This window comes from Scatophagus argus, chromosome 15 (assembly GCF_020382885.2).
Source record: "Scatophagus argus isolate fScaArg1 chromosome 15, fScaArg1.pri, whole genome shotgun sequence".
NCBI classification, from domain to species: Eukaryota; Metazoa; Chordata; class Actinopteri; family Scatophagidae; genus Scatophagus; species Scatophagus argus.
In genome coordinates this window covers 20,900,739-20,928,651 of record NC_058507.1, presented here as the reverse complement: position 1 = coordinate 20,928,651, position 27,913 = coordinate 20,900,739, and the positions used below count along the sequence as shown (strand labels likewise).

General features: G+C 40.4%; 1 protein-coding gene and 1 non-coding gene across 2 annotated transcripts; both read right to left on the bottom strand.

The window, feature by feature from the left end:
• Positions 1–2,662: 2,662 nt before the first annotated feature.
• On the bottom strand, positions 2,663–2,744 carry trnas-uga. The gene has a single exon. It is a non-coding gene; the product is annotated as a tRNA-Ser (tRNA).
• A 9,416-nt stretch (positions 2,745–12,160) lies between these two features.
• On the bottom strand, positions 12,161–27,691 carry gabrg1 (gamma-aminobutyric acid type A receptor subunit gamma1). The gene is made up of 9 exons (XM_046413502.1): positions 26,959–27,691; positions 21,648–21,808; positions 21,387–21,454; positions 20,716–20,936; positions 20,330–20,412; positions 18,595–18,732; positions 18,089–18,241; positions 17,351–17,553; positions 12,161–17,249 (listed from the first exon to the last, which is right to left on the bottom strand). Exons 1-9 carry the CDS (start codon positions 27,030–27,032, stop codon positions 16,968–16,970), a joined length of 1,383 nt encoding a protein of 460 aa, XP_046269458.1. The 5' UTR covers positions 27,033–27,691; the 3' UTR covers positions 12,161–16,967.
• Positions 27,692–27,913: the final 222 nt, after the last annotated feature.

The following is a 27,913-nucleotide window of genomic DNA, read 5'->3' as shown; positions in this document are numbered from 1 at the left end:
CTGTGGAACCCCAGTGTTGCAGAGTCGGCCTGATGGTGTCAAACGCACTCGAGAAATCAAAGAACGTGATTCTCACAGTGCTTGCCGGCTTGTCCAGGTGGGTGTAGAAAGTGTGTTTCTGGCTTTTCACTGTTAATAATGACAGATGTTACCCTTCATAACACTCAATTTCAGATTGATCAAGAAACAGATAACTTGCTGACAATAATCTGGATCTGGATTTCAGTAAAGAGGCCAGGTCTGGTTTGATGGCAGTGGTTGCCATCATGCGTAAAATATCATGTAAGCGGGAGTCACTTAGTCTTGACCTCAATCAGTTCTTGCTCAAGTTCATGACAGAGAATGTCTGCTCACACAAATATGTGCATCCGAATAAGCTCAGGATTTCTCTGGGAAAATGTTTGCATTTCTGGAAACCTGCCTTTATCCCGTTGCCAGTAAAAGTCAACAAGATAATGCTGCTGGTGTTTGCTGCACAACTCATTGTCACACTGCAGCTCAACGAGCTCCAGCTACAGTTGTGGACGAGCATCATTAGGCTCCACGGAGAAGGCAACATTTTTCAACTTTTCAATAACTGCAAAATCCTGAAGACGTTGGTTAAATTCCACTGAAAGAGATGCGATCCCTGTTGCGTAACTCTTCATTTGCGCACCAATGTTGTCCTGTGGGGAAACTGTCAATGACCTCTTTCAAAGCTGGGTGCGCGGTGCAGGACTCTGTTTGGGATAAGTGTCTTTGGAAAAGCTGCAGCTTGGCAAAGGCCTTGATGTGAGCGTACAGCTGGCTCACCACTGCATCTTGTCCTGGAAGATTAACATTCAGCACATTCACATGCTTCGTTATGTCAAACAAAAAAGCCAAATCTGCCAACCATACAGGATCGGACAGTTCTTCCATCGGTTGCCCCTTTTCACCCAAAAAATGTCCAGTTTCCTCTCTGAGAGAAAAAAATCGCTGCATTTGCACCTCCAACTTAGCCACCTCACATCGTGATATATTGCATCTCTATATTCAGCCTGGATGTCAATCAAGAACTGCTGAAACTGTTGGTGGTATAGAGCTTTGGTAAAGCACCAGCCTCACCCCCTCACCTGGTGAAGAGTCCCTCAGCGTGACCCCAGCAGAAGTGAGGAGGACCCTCCAGAGGATAAACCCACACAAAGCTGCAGGTCCCGATAACATCCCGGGGCGGGTGCTGAAGGGCTGTGTACATCAGCTCACAGAGGTACTGACGGACATCTTCAACACCTCTCTCCAACAGGCGACGGTCCCCACCTGTCTGAAGACCGCCACAATCATCCCCATTCCCAAGACCTCCACAGTGACGAGCCTGAATGACTATCGGCCAGTAGCCCTCACTCTGATTATCATGAAGTGCTTTCCTGACGGACAGGCCACAAACAGTGAAGATCCATGATATCTCCTCCTCCCCCGTCACCCTCAGCACCGGCTCTCCCCAGGGCTGTGCGCTGAGCCCACTCCTGTTCACCCTGCTAACACACGACTGCTCAGCGCAACATCTGAGCTGCCTAATTGTGAAGCCTGCGGATGATACAGCTGTGGTTGGACGCATCGTCAGCAGCGATGAGTCCGACTACAGGCAGGAGGTGGAACACCTGAAGGGTTGGTGCAGAGAGAACAACCTCTGCACCAACGTGAAAAAAAACGTGGAGCATTAAGAGCAGGACCACCAGACTGAGGAACAGCTTCTTCCCAGAAGCTGTGAGACTGTTGAACTCTGGAGGTCCTCTGTAGCCCCTGCTGCTACCCCATACCTTACACCCCACCCACACATCCACACACCCCTTCCCAACAACCACCCATGGAACATTGCACAATGCAGCCATTTGCACAGAACTCTGAACTACTCATTTCATTTGCACTACTGTCATTTGCACTACTCCGCCATTTGCACAATACCGCAGTACTGTTTAGATAGCTTTATTCTGATTGTTTCTATCTTTTATTCTGATTGTCTTTTTTATATTTATATAGTGTTGTTTATATTTATTTGCATTAGGTATTTTGTTAGGTAATTGGGCTTATACCACCTCATGTTTCTACATGTGTGAAATGACAATAAAGCTCCTTGAATCCTTGAATCCTTTGGAGCGAATAGAATCGATTGCCTTTATCGATGGTTTCATATCATGATCAAATTTGAGATGTTTGGCGCAGATAGCCTGCTAGTGAATTATACAGTGAAGTTTAATAGTCTTACCTCCTTCTTTGCTAACATTATTGCAGGAAAAAGTCAGGGGCCCAGCCCTAACCCTGAAAAATAGCCCCATAAAGAGGTGTGTCTGGATATTTTTGTCTATATACTGTATACGCTTTCAAGGTCATTTTCAGGTAATCAGTTTAATTTACTAAATTTAATTGGTTATTTTTGATTAGATATTAGTTCTGAAACTGTCTCTCTGTCGTCTCAATTTTTCACTTTTTAATAGTGTATAAAGCACTTTGAAATCCCCTCAGTATGTGAACGAAGAGCAGTTTATTTTCTATGCTGTGAGCCAGTATGGCTGCTCTGGGTAACAACCATTTGGTAGGTCTAAATTGCACCAATGCACACATAGCTGCTTGTGTTTTAGACTCAGAGTTCACTTTATTGATCCCTTTGAGACGACTCCCTCAGGGAAACTGAATACAGGTAGACCGTCACGGACAGGATTCGAACCTGCACGGGGAAACCCCATTGGATTTCAAGTCCAACGCCTTAACCTCTCGGCCACCGTGACAACAAGTACAGCTGTACCTTAGTTCAGTTTCACTGAGCTTCCAGCATGACCTTGACCTATTTTTATTTTATTTTATTTTATATGCACATATGTGCATGTGTGTGTTGTGTGTGTGTGTGTGTGTTTTTTTTAAATCCATTTATCAACCATTTTTCTGGAAGATTTTGGATTTGTGGGAGGAACCCGGAGCACGCGGGGAAAACCCTACTGTCAGTCCCTATGTTAAACAGAACCCTTTCACTGTAGACATTTTGTCTTGTCACGCTATGACAAGCCAAAATATCTACTGTGGAAAGGGTCCAAAGAATGTCACTGTTTGGTTTTATTTTGGTGTTGGTGGATGATGGTGTTTCTGGCAGTCCTAGTTCTTATTTTTCCACTTTTGTGGTTTCCTCAAGCCGAGAAGGTGACGTGTTCTTTTCCAGAAGGAAGGTGTCTTTGGTTGGGGAGTCTCCTCGGAGATCTCAGCCTCCTCCTGGTGTTCAAGGTCTGGTGCATCAGAGGTGGACGCCTGTTGATTGTTCGGCGGCTCCTCAGGGACTTCGGCTTCTTTCGGTGTGTCCACTGCAGGTGAATGGCAGGGCTCATCCTCACAATTCTCCTCCTGCGTGGTCATAGTTCTTGGAGGCGGGTCTGTTGGAGACTGATGTTCAAGGTCTGATGCATCAGAGGTGGATGCCTGTTGATTGTTCTGCAGCTCCTCAGGAACTTCATCTTCTTTTGGTGTGTCCACAGCAGGTGCAGGGTGGGGTTCATCCTCATGCTCCTCCTGCTTGGCCATATTTCTTGGAGGCGGGTCGTCTGTTCTCTCGGCCTCGAGAGTGGAAGGGTTTGGGTTGTGTGAGATCTGGTCATTGAGCTTAGCTTTCAGCTTCTCCAGCTCTCTCGCATAAGGACTCTCTGTCTGCAACATGTCGTCGGTCTCCTCCACCATCTTTTGACAGAAGGCAGCCTTCAGCTGGTTGATTGTTTTCCTACTTTGTGAAAGGCTTTCTGTGTGTGCCTCAATTTCTCTGTCAAGCTGGCACTGAAGGGTGTCAGCTTGCTGTCTGGCAGTGAGAACATCTGTTTCATACCTCTGGCTGATCTCATGGTATAAAACACTGATCTTCTCCAGTTCTTCTTGGAGATGCTTGTTTTTCTCCTCCTGCCCCTGGAACTCAGCTGAGGATGTCTCCTGGGCGTGCACGTGTGCTGCTTGCAGCTCCTCATATTCTTTTAGCAAAACTGTCTTCTGTTGGCTCTCCTTCTCAAGCTCACGCTGGAGGGTGTCAGCTTGCTGTCTGGCAGTGAGAACATCTGTTTCATACCTCTGGCTGATCTCATGGTATAAAACACTGATCTTCTCCAGTTCTTCTTGGAGATGCTTGTTTTTCTCCTTCTGGTCCTGAAGCTCAGCTGAGGACGTCTCCTGGCTGTGGATGTGTGCCGCTTTCAGCTCCTCATATTCTCTTTGCAGGACTGTCTTCTGTTGGTTCTCCTCTAGCTCATGCTGAAGGTTACCAGCCTGCTGGTTGACACTGGCGACCTCAGCTTCATTGTTACAATAATCTTTATTTTTCAAATGGCATTTTAACCAAATATAAGCCACTTAGGTAGACATGAACAACTCTTAAAATATCACTCTGAACTCATTACCCGGATGACAGACAGGCTGCAGAAGTGTATAAAATGACACAGTGAAACTCACTCTGACACAGCCTATATTCTCATGACATTCATTTCCAGTCATGCACATGACTGTAGTCTCTCATGAGCATAGGCTGAAGTAGCATGACTGCTGCAAAAGCTCAATGGTGAATAATTGTAACTTGTTCGGTTAGTGCTTTGACACAGGATGTCATGGTTTATGTTCTAGCTCTTACCAAGAGTTAAATTCTTTACCATATCTGTTAGTCAGAATGTGTCCTTCATATCCATTATCCAGTAGGAAACTAGGACAGAAACACTTTTGTATGCTTGTATTCAAGATCTCGACACCATAGGTGACAGCTGAACAGTAGCTTGAGTGGTAAATTGAATAAAAAAATATATGTGTGTATTATAATCAATCAAAAAGAGAGTTGCAGCGGTCTCTGTTGAAACTTTACAGTGGGGAGTGGGCTTTGGTCTTTCAAGTGACAGAACCTCTATGTGATGTTCAGCAGGGTTCACTATGAACTGAAGTAATGGCAAAACTTTTGTTGCTGTCTGACAGCTGAACAATTTTCCTCCATAAATATATGCATCTATGACAAAAGTGAACGGTGGAAGCAATATTTTTAATTAGTTTTGTTCAGGGCCGCTGTGCTGGAGGGCCAATGGAGGCCAAGTCATTTGTTTATGTCTGAGGACTGCTAAGCAAACCTGTACAAAGGATTTTCTTTTAACATTTCAATTATTATGAAGCACTTATCTCCTGTCCAGACATGAAGACCCATACCCTCAGGAAATAAAGCACCTCCCACTTGACTAAAGAACCAAAATATTACAGAATCAAAAATGGACAGGCAGAATCGAATTTGTATGGTAATTAGGTTTACGCTTAATTAGTAATAGCACAATATTAAGTAACAAGTTAAGCAGCAGTGTGCTCAGATGTCACTTTTAGAGTGATAAAAGGATAAAAACAAAACACCAGTGACAGGCAGACACTTTCCTTTCACATCCACGGTTGAGAAGTGGATGAGCTGTTGGATTACATAAGATGGAAATAGCCTTTTATCTATTATTCACATGGATTGTGGCGTTTCCACTGATTTCACTCTGTAAATGAAGACAGTGAGTGAGTGTGCCTTTGAATTTCTTATTCTGTGTTCATTTAAGCATGAACTGTCAGCACACTCAATTATTCACACTCAAACAAATCTGGAGCTACACACTGTTTGTAAACTCTGGAAAATAGTATATTTCTCACTGATAATAGTCTGTGGGTGCTAATTAGAGTGTGATTGTGTGTGTGTGTGTGTGTGTGTGCTTGACAGATAAGTTTGTTTGACCTTTTGACACAAAATTCCACAAAGGAGACCTGTTCATTTATAGCAATAACCTTAAAGAGCATGTGTCTGTTGTCACGGGTTTTGCTTTTATAGTGTTTATCACCCACTGTGAAACCAAGTGGCAGTGTTGATGCAACGTCACATCAAGGATAACTACAAAAACCACAGCAGTTACCACAATTTTACTACTGTTTTAGTATTGAGTAGGACCAACTGGTGCCCCATTCATTCCTGTAAAATTTGCTCAGAAGAGCTCGTAGAGCTCGCACACAAAGGTTTTGTCCCACTGAGCCGGTTTACAGCATGCAATCGAGACTTATGCTGGCTGAACCAGCCCACTCTCCATCACAGATGTGTGTACAAGTTAATAATACTGAGGACCCAAATGCAGGCACTGAGGCAGAACAGGTTGAAAATGAAAGACTAAATCAGTGTTTAAATTACGTCTGCTGTGGAAACCTTCCAGTTCCTGGGATCCACAATCACTCAGGGCTGAAAGTGGGTGTCCAGCATCAATATCACCATCAGGACTGTGTCCTGCTCTTACCTGTCATCTTGTTTTATCTTTGTCCTATTTGTTTTATCTTTGTGAAGTATCCTTGAGTTTTGCGAAAGGTGCTTATGAATAAAATGTATTATCATCATCATTATTATTATTATTATTGGAGGATGCACTTCCTGTACCAACTCCATCCTGGCTCTGGAGCTGCTACTACAGTTTTCCACTGTAATCATCCAATCTGTTCTCTCTACACCCATTGCTGTCTGATTTGTACTGGACACCAAACAAGACAGGTACAGACTGCAACAGATGGTCAGGACTGTGGAAAACCAATCCTTGGCGCCAAGCTGCCCTCCATGCAGAGCTCTGTACACCAAAACATTGTTATTAAAAACATTATTGACATCATTTCCCACAGACCATCACTCTGAACAGTTAAAGCAATCACATAATGTCATTAAACACTTAAAGCATCCACTTACGTGCCAGTTCTAAATGTGTGCATTTATATTTTAATGCACAGTTTTAAACATTTACGTCCATCTGTGCTAAATATAAACCCCACACCCTGCATACATAGACATGCACACACACATAACCTGTAGATAACCACCCACAACATGTATGTAAATTCAGTGGATGTGTCTTATGATTTGTGTTATTTAAAAGTTCAGCTTTATTGTCCTGAGCTGTATGTTTATTTCTATCTCTATTTGTATCGGAACTGTTTGCAACATTTAGAAAAACTTTACATTTGAGTCAAATTTCTTGTATTTCTTCACATACCTGATCAATGAAGGTGATTCTGATCTGTGGGAGGAAAGTCTGGGAGTCAGCAGCATTCATCAGCTGGGAACAGGAATGTCTGTACAAGATTTCATATCACTTCATGACACAGATGCTTTCTCATAAAGGTCTTGAATTTCACTATGCAGCTTCCCACCAAATGAAATCAGATTAAAATGTAACACCTGTGTTAGTCCTGGTTAGTGAGAGCAGGTACACACAGCTGTGACCTGAGGCTGCTCTTTACAGCTGGAACAGACCACAGAGCTCATAAGTCGAGCTGAAGGAATGAGAAAGAGAAATTCTGAGAGGACTGGGGAATGGTCACTGTAACGTTTTGTCATTGCAAAAACAGAAGACGACATTTTCACCTTTTCTTTTATACTGTTTCTGTTTGCTGTCTCCATATTCCATATGCACTGGATGGAAGACTGGAAGACACCATGGACAACTCACCAGTCCATCGTGGTTCATATTCATATCATCCCAGGATGTATGTCGGGCAAGAAGAAACCCACATAATCCAGAATGAAAGAATCTGGACCAGTAATACGAGGCAAAGCCATTGGTGCACAAGAGCAATGAATCAGTCGTGCTGTGCACTTCTGCAGGCTTCAGTGCATCTCTTTACAGGCTGTGTTTTTGGTACGCACCAAGGAAGAGAACTGAAGACATTATACGATCCTGCTTCAAGTTATGTACTTACTTATGTACAACATACCAGGTAATGTGAGCAAAAATACGTAAGTGAAATGATGGTGCAATATAGCACAGAAAAACAATCCAGTTTTCTCTTTCTCATGTCTCATTTCTACATCCACTCACAGCATGTCATCCACAAGTGATTTTTTTTTTCTAAATTGAGATGAACACCAACCCACAACTCTCTCACACACACACACACACCTCATTTCATTCAGACAGGTGCGAAGAGAAAAGCCGTCACCTCTGATTCTTTACAGATTAGTCAGTCATGCCTGACTCCAATGTGACTGACAGGGAGGGAGCTGGATGAAAATGCTCCAACTGTTAGTGTTAATTATTTGGAAAAAGGACATCTGAGAAGGACACATGACTTTAACCAGGTCTGACTGCTGGGGCTCCCTCATGAATGAATCAATTTAAAAACACAGAGATGGAGATCCCAGTATCTGTACAGATATTCAATATATCATTTTATGGTATTGTAATGTAAGAAACTCTTTAACTCTGATCTTTCAAACTACATATTGCAGCTAAGATTAATTAAATAAATGTGCATGAGGAGGTCATGTTTTGCTTCTGTCTGTCATCTGATCTGCTCTACCTCCTGAGCCACTACGTGAACAATTCAAGTACTTGAACGATTCAACAAATGGTCAACAATTTAAATTATAAATCAGTTCTCAAGATTGCCTAGCCTTATGTGCATACACAGAAGGTACTCCTAAACTGGTGTTTAACATTAAGTATGCGTGTGTGTGGAATGAGAAGCATTATAGTCCACCACAAATTCATGGGTTTTACCAGTATTGGGTGATATGAGGTGGTTGTCACTGCACCATGTGATGAAACTCTCCATCAGTCACATATATAAGCCTGGATGGACATAAATGGCACAGGGTTGTATACTGCGCACCAGACATGAATGGTGAAGAGAGGCATACAGTACAGCCATGAGGTGATAATTCTAGTTTAGATTCTAACACTAGAAATTAATATAGACATAACACTTTGCACCACATTATATACAAAATATAAAATATAAATTGCGTATATATGTTTATTTAATTAATGACAATGTTATTTTATAGTGCAGTACAATCATTCATCCCCTTAAATTACCTCCTAACTGCATAAAACAGCCATATTGCCTCACTAACACAGTTCAAAATGGGTACAGGCCATGTTCTGTGTTTGCAGAGGGACCTTTTGTAGCAGCACACTGTTTCTTTTCATGTATCTAATCTAAAGGTTTCACAGTGCACTCTCATTTTCTAGCCAGGAGGTGGGAGCTTTTCAACTTCACACATCTTCGTACCCTATAATCACGTCTCACCAGGAGACGACAGTTAGCTTTATTTTCATCCCCTCATCAGCACCCTCATTCAGGCACCACTGCCTTCCCCCCATTCAGCTTACATGGTAATTGGTACCTTCCAGCAAAAAAAGTGAAAGGGAGAAAGGAGCACAGCTCGAGGGATGTGGGACCAAACAAAAGAAACCTTATATTGTCTTTGGTTAACTCACAGCTTCAAAATAGTTTTTTTTTTTTGCAATATTGTACCCAGCAGCTGAGATTGCCTTCATGCAGAAAATGTTTCATTTCCCAGGAACCCAATGTTACATCATTAAATTTCAATTAAAAAAAATCAAGGAAGAACATAACAGTTATGAAAGCTCTGATAATATGAATAGGACACCAGGGTATAAGTCAGCAAAGCTTTTATTTTTCCCTCCATGGATGTTTATATTGGTTGGGAAATAAACAAAATAGATAAATGAAAGGCTTATATTTGTATCTTTACTTGTACTACTAAACTAACGATGTCAGTTAAATGGAGGAGGACAGTGAGCAAAGCGGTTCATGGAAATATGTCATTAATTTTGAGACCTATATTGACAATACCAATCTAGAACAGGTTTGTTTATCTAATTGCCTACACATTATTATTTTAACAATAGTAACTTATTAATAACAAAAGTCTCTCTGAGAGCAGAAGTACAGCAACAATAATGGCAAGCAGACATTCAAGTGTACTGCTATTAAAATCACAAAATAATATTAACAAATGTCCCAGCTGTTACAGAATCTGCACACTGACTTCGAACCCAAATGCATTTGTTTGTGTCATCCATCACCCTAACATCCTGCCTGTGCAGACTTTCTGGCTCTTTATTCTAAATCACCTGACATTCTTTTGTCTCTGACATCTGTGCCTAAACGACATGAGTGATGCTTAGCGATACATTCAGATAAGCACAAGTACTTGGACTCTATCATTCATTCAATAATTTCTCTTTAATTTAGCAATTCTTTTATATAAACTGTGTAGTACTTCCATCATTCTGTATTTCTACTACTTTTAAAGTTTTGACACTTTGTCATTGTTGGTTGCATACTGTCAGTCTATTTCTCTACTTGTACTTCTGCTAATTCATATCCAGTACTCTGGATATGCTATTACATGACATCTCTTGTACACTCCATATGGTGCATTTAGTTCCATTAGGATAGTTGTTGTTTTTGTTGTTCCAGTTCCTCAGAATGATGTCAGTAAATCTAAAATCAGATGTAGAAGATAAGTCCCCACTCATTCTGAGGCCAAGATGCACATTAGAACAAACATTTTGAGACTGAAACATTTTCTGATTTTGTGTTTTTAGAGGGGAGGAGGTCAATCAGTGAAATTGACTGGAGCCAGCACTCATCATCTAAGTAACTGCAGTTTAAAGCTTAAAAAAATCAATGGTGCAAGTGACTTTGTGAATACACAGCAGTGTTTGTTCTTGGATGAACCATTTGCCTTTGATTTTTATAGAGAAAGACAAAAAAAAATGCCACAAGCGAATTTTGCTTCCACTCTGGGCCTGCTGTAATCCTAAATATTACATAAACTCTAGGTGTTGCTGACAAGATGTGCAATGCATAGCACTACAATATCAAATCAGCAAAAATGACTCCCTCAGCACTTTTTAAAACTATATAATAAAGTGCCTGACAATGTAAAATTCAAAACCAGTAGACTTAGATGTTAAAATATATAAAATGCTAATACATCACAAACAGAAGTAGAATACTATGGGGGCGTGGCATCAGCTTAAAGGGGCGTGGAATCATGAGTGACAACATAACGCTATCACGTTGCCTTCAGGGAACATAGGTACTGAGAGAAGCATGACTCCACACTTTCGATGCACCATATTCACATTATGAGCAGTGAAAAAACTGACGCCATTCACAAGGTTCTGTTCAGCAAGCCGTTTTAAATCGGACATGACACCAATCGCAGTATAAGAGCAATAAACTACACCAGATTGTGCAGTTCAACAGCCACACTTTAACGTCTGACGTTTCCCGCTTCCACATGCAACTGTATGTAAGTATTGGCTAGCAATAGCGTCCCCCCAGGACAACAGGCAGGTTGAAATGTCGGTTCGGACGAAATGTCAGCAATTCTTGAATAGATATTCTGAGAAATAATTCCAAATGTTATAATGATGGGTAATTTCTGTAATTGGCTGAAGCTGGAAATTACCCCCTTTATTTTATAGCCCATGCCCCTTCTTCTAACATGCATAGGGAGGGGCTCGTGACCTATACTGCAGCCAGCCACCAGGAGGCGATCTAGATGTTTTTAATTCACTTTTGGGAAGATCTCTTGTCATCCATCTTTGTGTACAGTCAGTGCAGTGTCTGAGATGGTTTTCTACTTTCTTTTGTAGCATCAAGTATCTTGGACCACTTGGACTTTTTCCAGGCACTGCTTTATTTTCTCACAGTGTTTTGAGTTAGTAGTCACGATACAATATGAGCAACATTTACAGAGAATGGCATTTTACACAGAAGAGATATGTGTTTATATGGCTTGAGTTGAATGCAATACAGCAATACAGTATTATGCCAATCGTTAATAATTAGTACAGCAAACACCTTTGCTCTCATGTTCACATGATCATTGTGACATGTTTTTTGATGGTGTTCACCTGAAAAATATTGATTTTGACGTCTTTAGCTACTTACAGGAAGGGGAACACAATATAATGTACGACATGTACTGAGTTACAGAGCAACTTGTGAATACATGTTCAAATGAAAATAAGTTACACATTGAAAAGCCATATAAACTTACACTTTTAAAGAAAAATGATAATCATGAAAACAATATATATTTATATATATATATATATTTGTTTATTTATTTTTTTGAAGCCAAGACAGAGGAGTGTTGAAGCTGAAGGCCTGAAATAGACTATTAGACTATCTGACCATATGAAGGCAGAAGCCATCAGTGCTAACTCTAAGACACAGCTTGTCAAAACGTGCAAAATTCTTGGAATTATACTCTGCAATTAATATAGTCAGCAGTGTAGCTGTAATATTTGGGCAAAGAAGCTATGAAAACAAATGGTTCTAGCATTTATTATACTTTGAATAACTTGTGGTATTGCAAATGTTAAGCATATTCACTTTGTAATTTTGATTTTTTTTTTCCCCCAAAATATGAGCAAATGCATTTTAAAAACAAAAGTATCTTTAGAATAGCAATATATTTGACCAACACTACATTAAAATGCAATATTTAAAAGCACTGTCTTGATGACCATCAGGTCAATATGTTGCAACTCATGTATCTACAGAATTTCCTTTTGGTACAGTATCAACAGGTCTACCAAGCCTGCTATAAATGCTACATTAGAAGAGTATTTGTCTTTTTGTTCTGTGATCTGAATTTGATTTTCCTAGCAGTTTAAAGCAACGTTATGTAACTTTTAAAGCAATTCTGTAGAAAGATAGTTCATTGTTGAGTTTCATTCCAAAATCATCAACTATAGACTCTTTGGGTTGGGTCGCTTCTGAGCAACCAACCCAAGCGACCTGGAAATGAGACTGAACAATCAATTAACCTTCTCCAGAAAGTTACAGTGTTGCTTTAAATAATAATGTGACTTGAAGCAGGTAGACGAAGGGGTTCTCTTCTGCTGAGGGTGGGGCAGCTGGTAAGAGGAACTTTTGAGTGTTTTGTCTGTAGAGACTCAAAGCTCAATCATACTGTAGTGAAGCGAAACACCGATGATCATGTGATGATCATTATTCTCTACAGCCACTGGGTAAGTATCCAATAGCCTTGTAGTGTGTGGACAGAGTTTACACTATGGATATTTAAGCTGGTCTAATTCTCAGTGTGAAAAGCTGGTAATTGGAAAGCTGGTGCCAAAAATAATGAAATCCTAATGAAATCTGTGTTACCAAAAAAAAGAAGAAGAAGAAAATACCGAAGGGCAGTTTTCACAGAGAGTAAATTTATTTCCACAGCACTAATTTCATCAGTTCAGCGAAAGAGACATGCCAAGCTCACCACTCAGCTGGCCTCATTTTCTCTTTTAAAAGCAACGGAAAGTTATATTAAGTGTTTTATTCTATTAGACTTTAATCAGTGCGTTTAAATTACTTTCCGTTTATACTTTTGTCAGTTTATGTCAATGTTGGATTTATTTTCCGCCCATTTCATAATAAAATGGGGAAAGATTCAAACAATTATTGTAAAAATTGCAAAGCTGAACTGCATGTATTTAGTGAGTCAGGGCAGTAAATGTGTTTAAGAGGAGAACTTAGCCCTTTTTATACAGACATCCCTCAATACTGCTCTAAGAAAAACATGTCATCACATTGGCTTTACTTTTTCACATGGAACCAAAAAACACTTACTACCTCCCATGCCAGCTTAAAGTGTTCTGTCTCCGTCCCTATTATGCAGAACAAACTAACTGCGCAAAATTCCTGCCTTGAACAAGTTGTGTAAAGGAGCTCCTGAGAAGAGCCGAGTGGTCAGCACTAGTGGAACTGGAGCTGTGGAAATGTAGGCTACTTTTATGCTAAATTTATCAAGGCAACATGTAAACAGCAGATTTTACTGAAAATATTATAAAATCTTTTTTTTTTAACTGTGATCTTGGGTATTTACTCATTTAGTTGCATCAGGTGTACAAAGTACATCAATATTGCAGAGAGACACATGAAAAAAAAAATGTTTCCACCTTCTTCCTTTGCAAGTGTGCTGTGGTATGTCTTATCTTAAAAACTGGTTTAATCGTGATTTGGAAGTGAACAAAGCATATGAAGTAGAAAAATGCTCAAAGTCATTTTGGTGCAGACAAAGGATATACAACCTTTTGATGATGTGAAATATTATATGTATTATATAAGTCACATTTCTATTGGTGCAGAAAATCATAGTGGAAACAAATTATCTGCTATTTCTTTAAAAACATTATTCAATCAAAATAATTTTAAAAATTGTACATCCCTTGTTTGGACCAAATTAAGAATTATCACTCTAAAAGAACAACTGCAGCAATGCTCATGTTTGCATAGATTGATGTGGCTTTCAGTACATTCCTTGTTGGATAACTGCATGGTTGAAAACTACTTGTGTACAGACGCCTCAGACATTATTTTTTCTGAAATGTTTATTAACGTTACCTTGAAATTTGGCATTTTGACAAAGCTGTTGATTAGGTTCAGACTGTTCTGTATTTGATGTCTTACATATGAGGAAACTTGATGCATTTACGACTGATGCGTAACGTGACATTTATACAGGACATAAATTGTATCTGACAGTTTCTTTGGTGTATGTGAACTGTTCAAAGACCTCTTGTCTGCCGTTATTTAATGGAAAATATTGACGTAGCATTTGTAAATAGTAGTTTTCTTTCTTTCTTTGTTTTGACAATATCACAAAAATGCCAGCGATCTAGCAGTCCGCATGAATGCACAGGATACTGCTGGTTAACTAGAAGATCAAAAAAGACTACAGGTTTTTTAGGGCTGAAAGCTGCATCTTTTTCCTAAATACTATTTACATGAAATTACTCAGTCGCTAAAATTAATAAAGAAAGTAATGGTTGATATATTCTTGAATAAAGGCAAGGGTTCATGGCCACGGTTTGACATCTTCTGATTTGCACATTTGTTAAAGTAAGCATAAACGTAAGTCTGTCATAGTTAATTGTTTTATGATATTGATTGCTACTGACAGCTGAAATTCCTACACTATACTATAAATGGTAGAATAATTTTAAGATGTTGCTGGAAATATTCTTGGGTTTCTATCCACATAGTGACTCTACAAGCAAGAGAACTGTATAAAAGGAAATTCAAGTAATTTATGAGCTGTATAGTAAAGGACGTTGTTTTCTCAAACCATTTCTAGAAGGACATGTACAGTTTCAAGCTGGGAACTTTGAATTTCAGAATGTAAGCACATTTGCCTGAACAGTGCATCAGTGATATTTCTGTCACTTTTTATACCTTATGATACATTGAAGTATAAAATTTGGCTGCTAGAAACACAACCATCATTGTTCATGACAATTCAACGTTCGACGGAGGTTACAAATTCATTCCATGCGATAGCTTCTGAGCAGGGGCTGCTCCAGTTTCACCTCACTTATCATAATGATTTGAGGTTTTTCCCTAGAAAAAATTGAACCCTAAGAACAAGTAGTTCAAAAATATGAAGATATGTGCCACGGTTGTATTGTTATAACCAATGGTACTCCCATATCCCTTCAAAAACTCATTGTTGTTTTAAATCTCAAGTGATTTTTGAAACTCAACTGAGTTGAAGTCATACGAAAAATTGGCCTTTAAGAAAACCAGGGAATATACCTTGAAGACAGCAATACCCCTTTATTCTGTACTACAGCTGCAAAGTGCAATGCATATCCTATTTCCTGCTTCTCTCAAAATCAATAGCACGGTGGCAAAGAGTAAACAAACATTGGGCTTTTTTTTTAGGTTGGATGGCAATATCTCCTCTGTATAGACTGGAGTTTTACTTGTGCAAACATTTTCCGGGTTCAGAGCTGCGATAGGTAGGGTTAGGGTTTGACAGCATGTTAACAAATCCCAGTCCAATACCAAATCTACTTGTTTAATCAGATTCCTTTCAAATCCTTATTTAGTCCAGTGAGATTTAAATTCTAACATCTGCAAGTTGTGTGGTTGTTGTGGAATTAACATTTGTTCCCTACAGCTGATATTTTTCCACTGGTGTCGTTTTTTTTAATCAGCAAAAGCAATAGCATGCTAGATAAAACTGAGGACTAAATGTACCTGGATGTTTTCTTCGTTAAGAAAAAGAATGAGAGTAAGTGTGCAATAAGAGAGCCATCACCGAATCATGAATCTCCGTATTTTGTCTTGCCCCTTTGGGTTTGGAGTGAGTCAGTGACACAAGGGAAGGACTTCAAGTATTTCAGGACCTTGTGAGTGAGCCAGACTGACTTGGTGAAGTGGGAGATGAGCCTGAAGTTGAAACTTCTCAATATGCTGGTCGATCTACATTCTAATCCTCACTTGTGCGCATGACTCCTTGATAACGACCAAAAGAATGATATTGTGGGCGAAAGAAGACAAAATAAGTGTTACTTTGCAGTGTGTCTGGGCACACATCCTTAGAGATAGGATATCAGACAAGCAGAACTACTGTTCTTTAAGACTGAAAGGATCATGATTATTTTAGTGTGAAATGGTTACATATGCACATTTGCTTGCACATTGGCCACTAGTTTTTTATCTACATTAGAGGCATTGAAGAGGGCACTGCAGAATTTAATTTTGGAACATGGGGGTGATCAAACTGGTGAGCTGGAGAATGTCATCACAAGGAAAGGCATCTGACTTGATAAGTGGCTGAAAATAGATAGAAGGATTGATGATATTAGGTGCCAAAGGGTTTGTAAAAATGAAAATGAAATCAGAGTGGCAGGTACTTATTATAGATTTTCTTAGACCAAAATACTTATGAAGTGCATTTCAGGGCTAACAGAATACTATCTTGTTGTAGCACTGGCATTTTGAGGATCATGGAAATAAAATCAATCCTCTGGCAGCCTTAAATACCTACAGGAAAATTCATGTAAATTCAGCTTTGAACATTTTCGATTCCTTGTTATGTGAGGTCATAAACGTACTGAATGGCATAATGGCCAGTAGCTGTTGACCTATCACGCTCTGGAACAAGGTGTGAGACAGATTGAGAAAAAGACTGACTGACAGACTCATTTGCCATCAAGAGCACAGAAAAACAAGGCACTGCCATTCATAAGCTGTCTTCAGATGTCAATTAAGTTTTGTTTTTTGTCTTTTTTGCCATACATGGCAAACAAGCTACAAGAGCAGCTCTGCTTTTGTTAAATGCTTGCAGATGTTAAACTCCAGAATTCAGAATATTTGTTGAGGTACTGGTTTTATAGATACAGATAACCTATCCAGTAAACCAGATTGAAAAGGCCAAAAGCAGTGGGGAAGAATATTCGTGAGTAAGAATCAATCTTGGAAACACGCACATGCATCCTGTTTTCACGCCAGGCACCTGACCGGCAGTCATCGAAACAGCAGAAGAAGCTGGTGCAGTCTTTTCCATCCAAACACTCGTAAGCATAGTCACCCTCCTCGTGATAGGGCACGATGTTGTTCATCTGCAGCAGGGATGTGCCAGGTCGGATATTCACCATGCTGGATGCTTTCTGCTGTGGACGGAAACGCACACGTACAGTTCCCTGCTATTACCATTCGGGGGAGTTTAAAAGAAAATTAAAGATGAAAAAAATGAAAAATGAGTGTGATGTACCTGTGCGTTATTGCTGGCTTTAGCCTTTTTGGTCTGTCTGTTGCTGGTGAAGTAGTGCAGAGTGCCGTACTCCATGAGGGCAGCGAAGGTGAAGATAAAGCAGACGGAGACAAACAGGTCCATGGCGGTAACGTAGGAAACTTTGGGTAGGGACTTCCTGGAGATGGTGCTCAGAGTTGTCATGGTGAGCACTGTGGTGATACCTAGTAGGATTGTCACAGAAATAAATCCATCAGTAGAATATTAAATATGTTTTCCCACATGAGTCCCACATGATAAATTTGGCAAAATATATATGAGCCAAAGCTCAAATTAAATTCAATGAGCTTGATTTGGTGTTAGATCTTAAGCTTGTGCTATCCCTTTGGGAGTCCTTGCCATAGGGACAGTCATAATACAACCAATCAACTACCATCATATTATCATTGAAATATTGCTAAATCCTGATACATCATGTTTTTTTCTGACAAGGTCCTGCCCTGTTTAGACCTATGATACGAACCCAGAGGAAACAAATAAATAAAAATCTCTACTGTAAAATAAGTAAACCTTTAAAAAAGAAAACAAAAAACCTTTGGCACAGCAGATATAATGTGTTCATATGGGATCCGCTCATTTGTAGTAAGAAAGGCGATGTGTGAAATGTGCTTCGGGGCCTTCAAGGCCTTCACTGGCCAATATAGTGATTTACAGAATAAGGCAAATTTAAATAAGGTATGAAATAAGAACATATTGAACCTAGAGATGTGCGGGCTGGGACAGCATCCTTGTTGATCCAGAAGGAGACCCAGGACAAAACCACAATCATACTGCAGGGAATATAGGTCTGGATGGTGAAGTAGCCCATTCTCCGACTCAGGTCAAAAAAGATTGTCATGATTACATATTCACCTGCAAATTTTATAATAAGGTAGACTTAGACATAAAACATTAATAAGCCCAGGTGGAAAATACATTTTCAAATCTGGGGAACAGACTGTGATTTCTGTAATCCATTGCAGGCTACCAATTTTATATGATAATGCATTCTTAAATTACAGAGCTTTTATTTATTGTCACATTGCCAATATGAATTACCTACTTACATATTGATCACTAAATTAAATATACATTTGAGAAGACTGCACACATACATTTATTTATTACATTACGTTTTTTTTTTTCTTTTTAATCTGAATTCTGTATTGTCTCATGAAAAACTGGAGACTGTCAACATGCAGGCAGACTTGCTCGTAAGCTCTCACCTGACTGGGTGTGTGCCACGTCAGAGGTGTTCCTCAACCCTACAAAGGCAAACTGGTAAAGTCTCCAGTAACGCTGGTCTGCAACCTCCACGGCCCGTCTCTGCCACCGGTACATGATCTCATTCTTAGGATAACCATCTACAGAGCCACCCCCAAATACAGACACAAAATATATAAATTAGAAGCCTTACTGATGCCTGTAAAATCTAACATGAGGATCTGTCATTCGATTTAATGTACATCACAAGGGAACACCATGTACCATGACAAGGCAAAGGGGAGCATTCAAGATGAATCTGACCTGCACAGTCTTATGAAATTTCTTCAAATGAGCAAGATGTCTTGAAATGCAAATACTGGCCTGTGCGCTATAGTTTTCGGTGGGTAAACATGAGCTTTGATAGGCATTCTTGTTTAACAGTCAGTAATAGGTAATTTGCGCAGATGCTTATTCCCAGGCAATACACAGTGTGGAGGTATTTGCTCTACTGAGGTGTATCCTTAAGGAGGAAACAAATTTCCCTCTGTAGTTGATATACAGGTAGTGAGGTTTGTTTGTTGATGCCGCATTATTCTGACTTGAGCTTATAGTGCTTCTAAAATAGATTGTCTTATACAATGACAGGTCATGTTTGCAAGATTTGAAAATAAAAAAATCCTCATACCTCAATTACCAATCTTATCTCTTTTGTCAGTCTTCCAAAATGACCTGCACTTCTTATGAGGATTTACTGATATTGCGCTTTTATGATTAAGGTTACAATCAGCAAAGCAAATCACACAGTTAAAATTATAGAAATGTTGTGGTCAAAGTATAGATAAAACAGCTTCAGTAGTGAAATCAGTATTGGCTGTTGGCAGAGAATACAACATCCTCAAATCCTCTGTTGCTAAAGTCACATGCTTCGAGTTCAGGCCACACTTCCTCATTTAAAGGGTTAGTGCATGCATAACAGTATCACTCTACTTCCATCGGTGCTACTGAGAGAGCATTATTTGCACAACCGCAAAAGAATGCTTGCTTTTGAGCAAAACTTTTCTTGCTTTTGAGCAAAACATTTCTTTTCAACAAATGACCAATGCCGTTGTTTCTGGGGAGAGGTCTTATTAGTTGTTTAGTAGTGTTTGTTGATGAAATCATAACTGGTTTGTGCTCATTTGATGACATTTATTGTGACTGTACTTATATTTTGTCATCGGTTCCATGAAATGGTCGCTGCATTATTTGCTAGTGTGTGGAAGATTAAAGGGACAGTTTGGATTTTTTGAAGGAGCTTTTGTTAGGTACTTATCCATAGTCGTGGTGACCGCCATCTACGGTGGGTTATACAGTGATTACAGATAAGCAACTCATACAACTCGCATGACAAAAAAATCCTAAACTATCCCTTTAAGATCATGACAAGACATGAAAGGCTAAAGCACAATGCAAGAGACAAATGAAGGATGACACAGACAGCATGAATCAGACTGGGAGAGGGTGCATAATTCATTAAGTCTGCCAGAGAAAATGGGACGGGGTGACCTCCTCTCTCCGCTGGTGGAGCAGATGATAGACTGGTACAGGCTTAGAGAGGGCAGCTTCAAGCAGATGGGCCTTTTGGCAAAGAGAAAGAACAAGGGCTTAGCCACTATGCTAGCCCACACAGAAGCCTCTCTCTCTGGGCAAGTTAACTGAAGTTGAAGTCGAGATGGCAGGTTCAAAAATGGGAGGGGAAAGCTTTTGACCACCTACAGCTTGAAAACTCCAGTGGACACGAGTGCTCATCCATTGGAAAGTTATGCAGCTTAAGGTAACACTCCGCATTAATAGTCAACCTGACAAAAACAAAATTGTGACAGAGAAAAAGCAAGTCTCAGCATTTTTTTCCCTCCCAAGTGTGACTGAACATAGTAAAGGTACTTAACGTTCTCCTCTGTAATTACACCAACAAATGCAGAACAAAAAAAATAACGGCCATTAGATCATGCTTTGACAAACTGGGATCACCTAAAAGAGAACTACATGATAAAAGTACAGATGCACACACTAAAGCTGCACAAACAACACCAATTTTTGAAGAGCTGATACTTCGACATTAAAAAATGGCTACTAAAACGGTTAGCAAACTGACTGTCTACCTCAGCGTGTACATGACTCTCCCATTGCTCCACAGCCTCAGGAGGCGATTGGGGGTGGTGATCCAGTGGGCGTCCGATTTGCGGGAATTCCTGAAGAATGTGTCGGGAATCCAGATTTTGCCTACCATGTTACTGTTGAGCATGAGCAGCTTCATCGAGCTGTTAAACTTGAGTCGGCTGTCATACCACGTCTGGGCGAAGAAGATGTCAATGGTATATTCCTGCAACAGAGTTAGGAAATCCAACTGATGGAAATCTCAGATCTTTTTCTATTCTATTCTATTTATTTCTTTATTGCTTAGTGGAGGTAGGTTGCAAGCTCTGAAAAAATAGTATATGTACCTTTATTTAAGATTTTCTCTTCTATTAAACAATATTTTCTATACACTTTAAAAGAATGAGCTTTCCCATTCAATCATTGCTTGGATAGCTGTTCATTTTTGCCCGGACATCCATGTTGCCCATGGGATGAATGCTAATGACTTAATAAAACTGAAAAAACACAAACAGCATGCACTGGTTCTTAGTTCTTAGAAATGGTAGAAATCGATTTTTTTTCCCCCATCTATTAAGATAAGATAAGCCTTTTATTGTTCCCAAGTGTGATAACTGAGTAAATTATATATCAACAGAGAAAAAAGCAAATGTTAAATGAGAAGAAACAGGCTCACCATGTTGATGGGGTCCACTGGGCCGATGCTATTGACGTACACAGCTGTTTCAATCACTGTCGGCCTCACTGAAAAAGTACACAAGACAGATACTTGTACCAGATACTTGTTACAGCCAAGTACTTGCTCTACACTAGTTTCTATGCAATAACATGGCAGAAACGTGTACTGCACAGGGCTATTCATAAATCACAGTGAGTCGAGTGTTTTGTGGTAACAAGATTAAGACAAAGCCGTTTCCAGAGGATGAACTGGACTTGCCTCCGATGTCAGGCCGCAGTTTGTTGTCGTAGCCCTGCAGCAGTTTATTTAGGATCAAAGTCACATCGCTTTCATAGACCTTTGGCGATAAGACCCAGGTCTTATTGATGGGAACATCTTCATAGTCCTCCTCTTCCTGCTTACTGGGTCCAAATGCTGCGCTGTGGAGTAGAAAAAACATGAAAAAAATGTGAGGAACAAATTACACATAGTATTTGCATATCATAGGAATATATAAGAATAACCTTTTAAGGACCCCCTAAGGTTCCGGTATGGACAACAGCACTGAGTGCAAGGGTTTTTTTCCCCTAATTAAAACATTGAAATAGCAGTAATCTCCTGAGATCCTGATCTTAAAAAGCTCTAAAAGCACCAGAGCTGCTGAGTAAGATCATCAGTGTTCCGATGGGACAGATTTGTGAGATGTTTCAGCCCCAGAGCGCCAACGTGTCAGCTCATCTTACACCCACAGCTGAACTTTGTCCCACCACTCCAGTCCAGGATGATTTCAACCTGGCTCTAACTGTGGTGCAGAGCCAAATTCTGCTGTGTTACCTCCAGCAGCTCCTCTGATACCTCTACAGAACCTCCAACCAAGATTCAGCCCAGGGGAGGATGTCAGTGAAAAGCTCAGCCTTGAGGAGAACCCAGAACAAATCAGAGACTCTGCTGTAGTTCCAGCTTCCCTGGCTTCACTGACCCCTCCTGCTGAATCTGTGCTTAGTACTGAAGTGCAGGCTGGCTTAACCAAGAACCTGGCTGAAAAAAAAAGCAGCCAACCATCAGGTTACTCTTGTCCAGAACAGAGAGAATACAAAGCCCAATCTGGAGAACCCAGGCTGTTGTTTTTCAGACATTTAGACAGAGACAGACTGATTGTTGCAGATGTTTGCAATGAATTCAAATTGGAAAAAAATCACATTATTATTGTCACGTCTCGTATTGTTGTGTATGAATATGAACTCTGAAATGTATTTTTTTGTTCACAATTTACATTATAGTCCCAGGTTTTGCTGTTGGAATTGTTTCCTTCTGCTCAGTGCAGTTTCACAAAACCATGATTTTAAATTAAGTTTCCTGTGACTTTAAGGTTGAGACAGACACTAACAGAAGACTGAAGCTTCTGCTGATATGGTGTTTTCACTATGCATGCAGATGAGGTGTCACACATGCAGATGACTGGGATCGGGAATCACTGTGTTTAAAATGAATACCCCCTCTTTGCTGTTTTCCACAATGCCATTAGGCTGCAGGACTGTCCAGGGACAAAAGCCAGCATGTTTGTTTTGTTTTGTGCTTATTTCAGCAAACAACAAAGCACAAAAATCAGCTGTCTTGAATAAATGCTAGAAGCTATTTATTCTGCGATCACAGCAATACATTTTAATAAAGTCTCTTTTCAGTCATTTTCTGTAGTAAAGTAATGATAAAAAAAAGCTTAGTAATTTCAGTTGCAAAAAAAGGCCAGTTTTAGGCAGTTTTATGCCACACTGTATGTATTACAGACAGTTTCACATGGCTGAACTCTGTGTTCTGTCTGTGCCAAGGTGTGCCACTGCTGTTTTCTGTTAATGAACAAGGACATAATATTGTAAAGAGACCTGAGGACTTGGCGTTCAGCCCAGACCTCTAATACAAAGAACATGATCTCAGCCACAGCACAATAACCTCGGGCAGCTACTCTGTGCTTTCAGCTCAATGCAGAAATGACAATTTCACTTCACAATTTCATTAAGGCTATCAAATGCTTGACATAAAATTTGGTATGTATATTAATGGACAAATATTCCCCAAGACTGTGATTGGTGCCCCCTCCCCAAACACACACACACACACACATTTTTGCCCAATGTTTCTAACAAATGTTCCCTTAACCAACTGGGCCATTATCGCCAAAACTAATTACATGTACACTGACTCTGCTGTGGATACACATGGTCCCAGAGGACAAACAAGGAGCTAAACATGGAAGTAAGTGTCTTTGTCACTTCTTTAAGTGCACTCTCTACAGAATTCCAAAAAAAAAGTCTGCTTTAGACTGGATAAATTGTGGGTTTGGACAGCCATCAGCACTTCCTAGAAAAGAACCTGCAAAGTCCACAAGTCTGCAAGAGCAGTAAAGTCTGGACATTTGGTTTCAGCCTAACATCACCCACGGGTTTTTGAGGAATTAAGTTAATCGTATACCATCTTTACTTCATAATATCAGCTCACCATTTAATTCTGGATTATTCAAATTTCATTATTAATTTTTGTTGTCTTGGCCCTGTATACAGCAACAGCTACCCAACAAACACATACATATATGGACTCAAAAACTGGATAAGCAGATTCATTGACTATATTGCCACCACCACAAAGAGGTTCAGAGGTTCAGTTTTATGCAAATGTCTTCTAACACATAACACATTTTGATTTCTTTGATATTCTTCTCAGAACAAAAAGGTCACAGTTTATTTCTTCCACACTTAAAATATAAAAGAACTTAAAAGAAAATGTAGGCAAAGGCCAATTGTCCCTGTCAACAGTCTCCAAGATAAAACTCAAAAAAGAGAAACCTGATTGTCTAACTGTTTCCCACCCCTCAGATTTTTTTTTTAGTGACAACACTGTTATTATCAATCATACTATTGATAGCAATAAAACTATGAAAAAAACACACGCAAGACAAGCCTCTATGCAACGGAATTATGTATTCGAGGTTCAAGGAGCATTTACAGGTGAAAGATATAAGATATAAGTCCCTCTACACCTTGTGATGCTGTATTTTTCAGGTTTGTTTGGTTCTGTGTTACTGTTTTCAATCTTCTTGGAAAACCTAAAACTAAAAAATACAGTTTAAGCCAAAAAAAAAAAAAAAAAAATCAACAAAAACTATACAGGCTAAGGGAGGCGTAAGAAAGCAGCATCCACTACAGCTGACTGCACAGACTGACATTCAAATATGGAAAAAAAATATGACTGTATATCTAGTTAGCAGTTTTCTCACTCATTGTTCATCACAGTCAGAGTTAACATACTGGGACACTGAACCATGGCAGCTGCTGCTTGAGTTCAGCTGAAGTTTAAAGTCACACAGAGAAGGCTGGCGAGGCAGAGTTCCACCAAATCTCCACGCTTTGCTTCATCGTGTTGAATCGTGTTGATTCAACTGGAGCCCTGGAGATTTTTTTAGTGATGAGTCACTGATTCTGCACCAGTTCAGTCTGTCTCAGCATGTTGTTTTTTAGGGACTTTTCTCAGCTGTCATCTCTTCTAGAGGTTGCTTGGCAAGCTAAAACCAACAAAGCAAGTGCTGGCACTGTAAATCAAATATTTGAATCAGATACTCAAAGGAAGCACACAACATGGCTAGGGTTAAAGAAAGAAAGACTTTCCATATAGGAGCTCAGTCTCATTCCCAGGGTGTTAAATACCACATTTTGAGCACATCCCTCTGCGTCTCATCCAGACGCAAGAGGTACCCCTGTAGATGAGACACGTCACTTGCATTTGAACGAGGTGCACGAGGTTGTGACAGAGCGTCAGTATGCAACGAGAACATGTTTTGGTGTTCTCTGTATTCTAGAAAAAGAGTATTTGTTGCTCGTGGAAGCTTAAAGTTAACTCAGGGTACATATATAATAAGGCCTCATTCGCACCAAATCAGGTGTTTTGTGGTGAAAACAATCCGTCCATTCATTTTGTGTGCAGGTGTTGCGTTCAGGATGCTTTTGGGGAATTCAGCATTCAACCAGCTTATCCACTGTATAGTTGTTCGAGCTGTTCACAGTAAATTTAGAAAAGACTTACAACTACAGCCTACTACTATAGCCTAATACTCATAACAGATGTTTGACATGTTTTGTTATGAGTGCTGGTTGACATGTTCAGTATCAGAATGAGGCAGATACTGTCAATGCTAATCACTTCAATGCTTCATTTGGTCTGAATAAGGCTCGGTCCTGTTGATGTTGCAGTGTTCATCTCATCTTGGCCTTAAGATGCCATATTTACAACAGGACGCTTAAGTTACAAACCATAAGTGATGTGTTTTAAAGTCAGAGACATATACAGTGAAGAGGGGCAGTATAAATGGAAGATATTATGGTGGATTGTGGGAAATGTAGGATCCAGGAGTCTGACCCCAAGGGAGTAAAAGTCAAGATATCGCTGCTTCTGCTGTTTCAGTTTTAACCAGCTACTTTAATTGACAGCAGTAGAGGCTCTGATTGGCTCTGATTGGCTCTGATTGTTCTTTTCTTCTTTGGGTGGGCAGCCCGGTGGTGCAGTGGTTAGCACTGTCGCCTCATAGCAAGAGGGTTGCCCCTAGGTGTGAGTGTGTGCATGAGTGGTTGTCTGTCTTTGTGTGTCAGCCCTGCGATTGACTGGCGCCCACAGTCAGCTGGGATAAGCTCCCCCGTGACCCTGATGGATGAGTGGTATAGATAATGGATGGATGTTCTTTGGGTCAGACTTTAAATATTTAGTCATCATAGAGTACACATGTTTAAATTCAACAGATCCTTCAGTTGAAAGTGTAAATATCAAGCAAAAAACTTCAGTTGTGAGATGACAAACTCACAAAAACTCACATTTTTTAAAAAGAAAAGTAATTTTGCTGTTCCATTTTAAAATGCACAACTGACAAATATAATCATCTTTTTTTTTATTTTTAACTGTCACTCTGAGCTTTGTAAAACTCAATACTTTCCAGGCCCCAAATACTTTGTGGGCTGCATCACCTGACCTCAGAGGAGGTGTCTGAACATTTTCCTGTCAGAATGATTTGTTGTATGAAGAAATGCAGTGTCTAGTCACATTTTTTCAGCTGGAGTGGGCCTGTTCTTACACAATTTACACCTCTGTGACCAGCTGACCAGAAGAGGCTTCCTCTGGGGCGGAGGTAAGTGAAGATCTATGTCTTCCAAGGAATAAAACCATCCATCATCCCTCCATCAGAAGCCCACATGACAATCTACTACTGTACTAAAGCAGATAAGGGCTTATAATATGACAGACCCCCGGAAACTACGGAAGTCAGATGCTGGCGTAAAATTCACAGATTAGAAACACACACATGTTGGTTCATTTTAAGCACATTTCCTCACAAAATGTTTTCCCGTAAGGCCCCAGCTCACACGATGACTACAGGTAGAAAACAAGATGCGGAGCGCAGCGGTTTGTGACGACGGCATAGAAACGACAGCCCGGGAAGAGGAGGCGGCGGCGGCGGCGGCGGCGGCAACATCTGCAACCGTTTACCCCTGACAAAACTCCCCTCTCATCGTGATGGAGGCATCCATGCTCCTTCACACCAATGCACACTTACCAGAATCCGAGGAGAGCGAAGAGCAGCCAGGGGTTCATGGCTTTGTCCTGCACGGCTCTGAGAAAAAGGCGCATCGCTGTCTCCTTCACGGCTGCTGGGAACGGAGACCTTAACGGTTTTCACAGAACAGATCAGAGCCTCGTCAGGTCGCGTCTAAACGCAGCCGCTGAGGGTTAATTGTAGCGACGGGAGGATGTGAGAGATGTGACCATGGTGTGTGTGTGTGTGTGAGGAGGGGGAGGATGTGGCAGAGTGAGTGAGACTGCTGCCGGAGGAGCTGACTCTGCTCTAGTCCATCTGCAGTGCCGCTAACAGGCTGCTCTGACAGACTGCTCTCACACTGGCGTCGCTGGAAAAAAAAATCTCTTTCTTTGTTTTGTTCTTTCACATAATGACCGACTTATGGTTTGTGTTGCTGTTTGCTTTTATTCACACAGATTGTTTCATGCAGATGAAACCTTCAACATTCACACCTGCCGTGCAGCCCAATCCATTTACGGTGCAGGAGCTGACATGCAGTGGTGTCCACTGGAAGCTGTCCACAGGGGATGATCACAGGCTGCCAGCTTCTGAGCGGCCTGAGCAGTTGGGGATTGGGCTGAGCGCCTTGCTGGAGGGCACCTTGATAGAGCTGTGTGAGGGTAGGGTGTCACATTCATTCTTTTCTACACTTCATGGTTTCTTAGTTACTCAGCAGGGCAGGATTTTATAAACACTGAGGTCATGAGTTCGAGGTGACTCCAAAGCTGAAAAGCATAAAACTGGCTACATGTCCAGCGATCCCCGCTGAGCTTCACATCCTGTCTGTCCTGCTACATAAAGTACACGCTACTCCGTGTCGGCATAGTCTCACCAAATGACGTATGACCAATGTCTTAAGTCAATTCATATATTATCACTGCATGTTTTGCATTTAATGGGATCTGCATTAAGCTGTTGGTGTGTCATTTTGGGC

Excerpts from the sequence above, each read along its gene's own strand:
- gabrg1 (XM_046413502.1), bottom strand. The coding sequence starts at position 27,032 with ATGCGCCTTTTTCTCAGAGCCGTGCAGGACAAAGCCATGAACCCCTGG. Across the intron at positions 20,413-20,715 it reads AGAGTCATGTACACGCTGAG|GTTGACTATTAATGCGGAGT; the intron begins GTAGACAGTCAG and ends TGTTTTTGTCAG. Across the intron at positions 17,554-18,088 it reads CCCAGCCCGCACATCTCTAG|GTATCACCACAGTGCTCACC; the intron begins GTTCAATATGTT and ends CAATCCTACTAG.